Source organism: Sesamum indicum, linkage group LG9 (assembly GCF_000512975.1).
Source record: "Sesamum indicum cultivar Zhongzhi No. 13 linkage group LG9, S_indicum_v1.0, whole genome shotgun sequence".
Taxonomy (NCBI): Eukaryota; Viridiplantae; Streptophyta; class Magnoliopsida; order Lamiales; family Pedaliaceae; genus Sesamum; species Sesamum indicum.
In genome coordinates, this window is record NC_026153.1 from 6,286,292 (window position 1) to 6,293,882 (window position 7,591).

Sequence of the window (7,591 nt, forward strand, 5' to 3'; positions counted from 1 at the left end):
GTTCCATTACTGAGGATTTCTCTCTATGTTTGCTTGGTCATGTCGACCATGTTGCTCATCGAGTGGCTCTACATTGGAGGAGTTGTTTTGTACGTGAAGATATTTGGTAGAAAGCCTGAGAGAAGGTACAAGTGGGAGGCGGTGGAGGATGGTTCGGAGATGGGTAGCGCGGCCTTTCCGATGATCCTTGTTCAAATACCCTTGTGCAATGAGAAGGAGGTGAGTGCTTTATTTGAGTTTACACACAAACGCACACGCATGGGGTGCCTGCGAGGAAAAGAAAGGAGAAAATGAAGATGAGTGTTGGTTGTGTGTGTAGGTTTACAAGCTTTCGATTGGTGCGGCGTGTAGTCTCTCATGGCCTGCCGATAGGCTGCTAATTCAAGTGGTGGATGGTTCGACAGACATTCTCATCAAGGTATTATTATTGACTATAAGTAGAAATCTTCATAGTATTTTCTTTTGATTGCACTATTTTTCAAACAAGAGTCCAAAAGTCCTTGGATGCTGCCCACGTGATCCCTATTTAGAAACAAAAAAGCTAGATCTAATTAATGGAGGTGTTTAAGTGGGCTTAATTATAAGTTGTTTTAAAATATTTAATATTGTGTTTTAATGAATGAGTTTATAAGATCTAGAAATAGAATACTAGGAATATATGAAATCCTTTATAAAACATTAAGAAGTTTCCAATTTATTTTTAAAGTTTTAACAAATTCGTTCAATCACAATTTTATAATATTGCAAAATGCAAATTTGCTGTTACTAATATTTTGACGTTCTATAATTTTATTTTATAAGAATACTTAAAAATTTTATTTTTAAAATAAAATGTCAAAACATCTTATAAAATATGATTTTATAAAATATTTTAAATGAGTCTAACAAGACACTCTCTAAATTTTATTTTGACTATTTGAATTATAAAAATTTAACTAGCAGAACGGTGATTATGTCAGACTCATTCAGAAATCACTCAACTTGATGTCATAATCTCGTCAAAACACTAAAATGAGTTGAATCAAACATTATAGGGCCAGTACACTAGACCTCAACTTATACGTAAATTATTGGGAAAATTTATTGAAGTCCACAACTTAAAATTGTTCCATTTTTTGGTTATTACTTTTGGAATTAAATTATACCCATCAGGAACTAAGTCTTAGCACACAAAACTCCCAAGATCATGATCTGGCATTATTATTTTGCCTTTAATTTTATCATTATTAAACCTGCATAGGATATTGTTGAGAAAGATTTGTCCTTGATTTTGTTAATGAGAAACCCACATTAATGTTGTCGTGGTTGAGAAAGATTTATCTTCGGTTTTTGTCATTAACATACCCGCTATAATTAACGTTGTAGGATATGGTTGAGAAAGAATGCATGAAGTGGGCGAACCAAGGCATAAACATCATACACCAAATTAGAGAGACAAGAGGAGGCTACAAAGCTGGAGCTCTTAAAGAAGGCTTGAATTACAACTACGTTAAAGAATGCGAGTATGTCGCCATCTTCGACGCCGATTTCCAGCCGGAACCCGACTTTCTCCGCCGAGCACTCCCTTTTCTCATTCACAACCAGGATATAGCTCTTGTGCAAGCTCGGTGGAGGTTTGGTAATCGACCCTCTCTCTCCTTACCATGTTTCATTAAGCTTGTTTTCCTGTTTAAAAAAGTTCAAAATTTGTTCTCTTTTGAAAATCTGCAACTGATATTAAAAGAAAATGAGATATAGGTGTGTTATGGTCGTTGTTACAAGAAAAATGGAATTTTAGTAAAATATTAATCAATGGCTGTGAAAGTATCAAATTTATGGATTTAAATGCAGCTTACATTACAAATGGTCATCTTGTTTAATGTATGACATATTTTGCATGCACATACGGACATTTTATGTTGATGCAAACATGTTACACGATGTTGCTAGATGATAGGTACAAGATGTACTCAGAAGTTTATGCATGTATAGAGTGGTTTGATATTCAAAATAATAGGAATTTACAGGAATTAAGCTATTGTTAACCAAGTTGTTGTCAGGGAAATACTGATCATGAGCATGTATTAGAAATTACTAACTAGTGAAACTCGCAATTATAAGTAGTGGTTAGGACCGCCATCTACGATGTTTTAATTCTTTGAAATACTTTTTGGCAAAGCAATATTGTTGTCTTGATTAACTATTATTAATACTCTAGATAATTTTTAGTGATTAATTGTTTTAGTTAATTCTTGAAGTAATTTATCCAGTTAATTTATTTCTAATGCCTAATATTATTTTTCATAATGTGTTTGTGATAAATAACATATTTGCATCCACCTAGGGCATTTGATGTTCACTTAAGCATGTTTGTAGTGTTGCTAAATGAGGTATACTCAATAGAACTTACATATGTAGGAATTATGTGCAATCAAGTTGGTAAATATGTATGCGCTACCATAAAATTATTATTTAAAGAAATTTTGTATGCAGAGACTACTTGCCAATTTCGCTAATATGTGCAGCAAAACTACAACACTGCTGCATTTGGTCCTTGATTTTGCTTCAAATCATTGTTTCTTTTTCTTTTTTTCTTTTTTTTTTTTTTTGAAAAAGGATCTATGGATAAAATTTCAAAATCCATAATTAGATTCAATTTTAATTTGATCTGAGCATATAATATATTGTTGGAAAGCTAAAGTTGCAGTATCACCATGCATTCACATCTTTTACACTCAAATTCATATAATGAAGCATGCAAATTGAATATGGTAGGTCATGTAACAACATAAACCATTCTTCCCTAAGAAATTGGCATATCATATTCTGTGATAATATTCCTGGTGATTTTTATACTAGTAGTTCGATCGAGCATTTGCTGTTGTATCGAAAGTTATAGCTGATGATACTGTTTCAACTGTGATTTTTTACTGGGAAGTTTTCTATGTTCTTGAAACATGAAGTATCCTATAATTTTTCAGTGAATGCAGATGAATGCTTATTGACAAGACTCGAAGAAATGTCTCTGGATTATCATTTCACTGCTGAGCAAGAAGTTGGATCAACTGTTCATGCCTTCTTCGGCTTCAATGGTACGTTTAATATATATGCCAAAGTGATTAATCAAGTCCTAAATTTTTCCACAGCTGGAATGAAGCAGACAATGAGCAGCAAGCATAGATTTGCTGGAGAATTAGCGTACATCAATTAGACATGAAATGACCATCAGTTACTGCATTCCTTTTGTATATTTGAGCATAAAAAAGGTACATTTTCAAGTTTCTGGATGCTAACTAAAGTGTTGGTCTGACAACAATTGTGTCAGGGAAGGCCCCAATTGCAAGCTTGGCACTCCAATTGTTATACACTTAAAAAGTTTGAATTGTAACGTTGCTAACTATTATAACTTTTAGAACAACTATAATACTAGAAGTAGTACCAGAGTTTAAGGTCTCAAGATCAAATCCAATGAAGAACAATTGATAACGAGGGGATTGTCGGCATATGTAAGAGTTAATTGCACTGGTACGAATAATTGCCATGCTTTCTTGGCGAGGGCACAGTAGAACATGGCAATGAGGGTGTTCACTTTGAATTGATCCAATAACAAGATGAAATTGTATCCAAGTTTATCATATATCATGTTGGATGTGCTATTTCAGTTAATCTAACTACTAGGTATGAGTTTATCTTGTCCCCTTCACCATTTTAGCATTAACTATCAGAACCAATAAAAAAACTAACACCATCTCAGGAAGTGCTGGAATATGGAGAATTGCTGCGATAAATGAGGCTGGAGGGTGGGATGACAGAACCACAGCAGAAGACATGGATCTTGCAGTTCGCGCTGCGCTCAAGGGCTGGAAACTTGTTTACCTAGGAGACCTTGAAGTACGTCTTATCATGTAATAGCACTGCACTTAGTTTGATTATTTCTTGGGCGTTACCACTCAGTAACTTTTCATGAACTCTTCCAGTGCATGAAAATGTTGAATGAAGCTGATAATAATGTTTCCAATAGGTGAAAAGTGAACTTCCCAGTACTCTGAAAGCCTTCCGTTTGCAGCAGCACCGTTGGTCTTGTGGCCCAAACAATTTAGTCGGCAAAATCATGATGGATGTTATCAAGAGCAAGGTTTGTTTAACAATAAATCTAAATTGTTAGTGGGGATAAATTTGAGAACTTCCACAGCATTGCATTAAACAAGAGCTGAGTAAAATTCTTGTTTATTTGTACTTCTGGCAGAAAGTCTCGCTTTGGAAGAAGGTTTACATGATCTACAATTTCTTCTTTGTCCGGAAGATCGTTGGCCATACGTGTATATTCTTCTCTTACTGTTTGGTTCTACCATTGACAATTCTGATACCTGAGGTCAATGTTCCAAAAGGGGGAGCTGTTTTCATCCCTTGCATCATTGCTGCCATAAACTCGATTTTGGCGACTCCAAGGTCTATTTTTCATTATTATAACTACTCGCCGCTTCACTTTCTGTTGCTAATTGTAAATTTTAAACTGACTAGAATTCAGAAAATTTTAGGTCCCTCCATTTCGTTTTCTTTTGGATCCTTTTTGAGAGTGTCATGTCTTTGCACCTGACAAAAGCTATATTTACGGGTCTACTGGGGACAAAGAGTGCTAATGAATGGATAGTCACTGAAAAACTCGGAGATTCTACAAAGAACAAAACCAACAACGAACCGGTTGCACCAAAGGAACCAAGATCTGGGGTTCTCAGAGACAGGTATGTTCTCTTCTCCTTTCTGTTCTTTGTTGAGCAATGCTATAGTTTTGAGGTCAAAGGGAACTCTCCTGCAATTTCAGTTATAATAAACATAAATTAATGCAATTTGTCAGAATACTACTACCGGAGCTGGGATTTGCAATGTTTCTTTTCTTCAGTGGAGGATATGGCTTCCTCTACAGAAATGACTACTATTTCGTGTACCTTTTCCTTCAAGGCATCACCTTTACGATTGTGGGATTTGGCTTGATCGGAAAATAGTCCCAAGAGGTCAGCAGCAGCAGCAGCAGCAGCAGAAGAAGAAAAACTCCTCACATAAATTCTTTGCTTCCCCACAGAAAGGATTGAAGCTATAACACAAATTGATGCTCAAACTGCTAACATAGTCCAGGTTTTCTTCAGTAACAGCAATATCCAGTTTACTAGATTGTTCTGTATTGATTTGAAACCTTCTGGAGGGATAACACAAGAAAATATGATCATTAGCACTTTCTAGATCTTGTACAATAATTGTTTAGTTTTGTGACATTACCGGTAATTCAATCATTCATTGTACAAGAACGAAAATCATCTTGTTAGAAACCAGATTATTGCATTCTTTTGTAAAATGGGGTTCTTGATGATTGATGGTTGTTTTTGTTAATGGGGTCGAGAGAGACGACAGTTTTTCCTATTATTGGATGAGACACATATATTGCCATCAAACTGTTTCAAGAATCTCATAGTCATAAGAGTTCCTTTTACTGATTGTGTACCTTTCAGTGTTCAACCGAGAGTAAAACCAATTACATATCTAAGCAAGGCGACATAGAATGCCCGGAGAATTTCTAGAGTTGTTCTTGTTAAGTCTCGTAACATTCACATATAGATGATGATGGTGATCATCGCAAGTCTGAAGCCCTGATTTTGTGCAATAATTTTGGTTGTCACTCAGCATTGAAAGCAACAGGAAGTGTAGCTCAGTGGTATTGAAGGGTAAAATGATCTTCTATTACGTATTCGTATAATACATTAATGTCACACAGATGCGTGTATTGTATGCTATTTTCATTTTTAATTATATTTTATAACAAAAAAAAAGCACGTGTTCATTACTTATTAGTATAGTATTAATGTGTAATATGAAAGTGTGATAAAAGATTCCACCAGTATCGAAGATTAGGGGGCTAATAATCAATTGTTCCATTTAATATTGGGAGGACAATGCTTGTTCCATTTATTGTTGTGAGTGGATACATCAATTCTGCTGCAAGATATCAACATGGACAGAGATTTGCTGAAAATGGCTACTTTTTTATTTGATTTTCAGAATTTTCTATATGTAGGGAGTATGGTATTCCCTTTTGCAATAGACCGCTTCCAATTTTATCGTTATGTTGCATATGACTAGACCAGTTATGTTGCTGCACATCTCATTACAATGGACAACATCTCTCTCCTCGATGACTTTTTTATCAAATTACTCGAGCTCGATTAGAATTTTAATTTTTATCAAATGAGATATATTTTCAAAAATCATTTTGTTATGCTTAATCAATTGAACTCAAAAGCTTTTCTAATGTGATATTGACAAATATTTATGGATCTAGTGGAATTTCGTACTTGTTTATAGATTTTCAATCTTAACCACTAAATTAAAATTTCATTAGTTAATTCCAAAATTTCTGACTGATATAAATTAATATTTTTTTATGCCTGTCAATATGATATTTTTTTAAAAATTCTTTTTGATATTATGATTCAACATGATTAAAAATACCTAAATTAAAATCCAAAATATCCGAGATAACGGAAACGAGACGCGAATTCAACTAAGTGGAGATTTTTCTTGCACATAAAAGCCAACAAATAAAACATGCTCCCACCATCACAAAAACTGTGCTTCTCAATTTTTGCGTAGAAAGTACACCCATTTTTATGAACATGTTTACCAGAACAAAATCATCGACAGTGCTAACATGTTTCTCTTTCTGATGATCAGAAACATGGGAAATTTCATGATGTACTTTCATTCATGATATACTTTTTCTTACATTATTACTAGTTAGACAAGTGTCAAAAAATGGTTGTAACTAGAGAAAAGTTTTTAATCAAATTAAATTTGATTTAATCCAATCAATTACATAATAAATATATAACCATTCGTCTTAAATTATACACTAATTACATAATAAATATAATAATAATAATAATATAATTTATTCAAATTTAATAAGATGTGATATGATCTTAAACTATATACTAATTGGGAGAATGAAAGTATGAGCTGAGCTTCATTAGTACAAACCTTGACTTATTCATACCCAAATATTCTCCTTAAAAATGGGCCCATTAATCTATCTTTGCCGACAGTTTATATTATTATTATTGTTATTATTATTATTACTACTCTGATTTTATAATAATAAAAAAAGGAAGAAGGAAGAAGTTAGAGAAAGGAAATGGCCCACCTCTGACATGTGGGCTGCTCTCTGCAATTTGCTTCCATCTTCCCATGCTCTCAATTATTATCTTTTAGTAACCATATAGAAAGGAAATATCAAAACAATAATTTTGTATTTCCAGGGCAAACATCAGAATACATATTATTCATTCTAGTATTTATATATATGTAGGTACCTATACAATTCTGTTTTTATTTATTTTATCATTTCTCTCATTTGCATTAATAGTAGTTGTGCATGCATTTAAAGTATTCCCCCACAACACCATACATATGTATAATCATATGCAATTTGGCATGCGCAATACCACCTCACACTAATCATAGTTGCAACAAAAATAAATAATTATACTTATACATTCATGTATAATTTATTTATGCAAATCATTTATTTATTTTTGCATAGTTATACCGACAGCCGAAAAAT

The 7,591-nt window shown here is 33.5% G+C and overlaps 1 protein-coding gene across 1 annotated transcript in view; it reads left to right on the plus strand.

The window, feature by feature from the left end:
- Window positions 1-5,398, plus strand: part of LOC105170784 (glucomannan 4-beta-mannosyltransferase 2) — a gene marked incomplete in the record, with an annotated part of 5,799 nt that extends 401 nt beyond the window's left edge. The window contains 9 exon segments of the mRNA XM_011091696.2: window positions 1-219; window positions 320-418; window positions 1,366-1,618; window positions 2,961-3,071; window positions 3,734-3,870; window positions 4,001-4,114; window positions 4,226-4,428; window positions 4,518-4,721; window positions 4,835-5,398. Coding sequence (XP_011089998.1) covers window positions 40-219; window positions 320-418; window positions 1,366-1,618; window positions 2,961-3,071; window positions 3,734-3,870; window positions 4,001-4,114; window positions 4,226-4,428; window positions 4,518-4,721; window positions 4,835-4,982 — 1,449 coding nt within the window.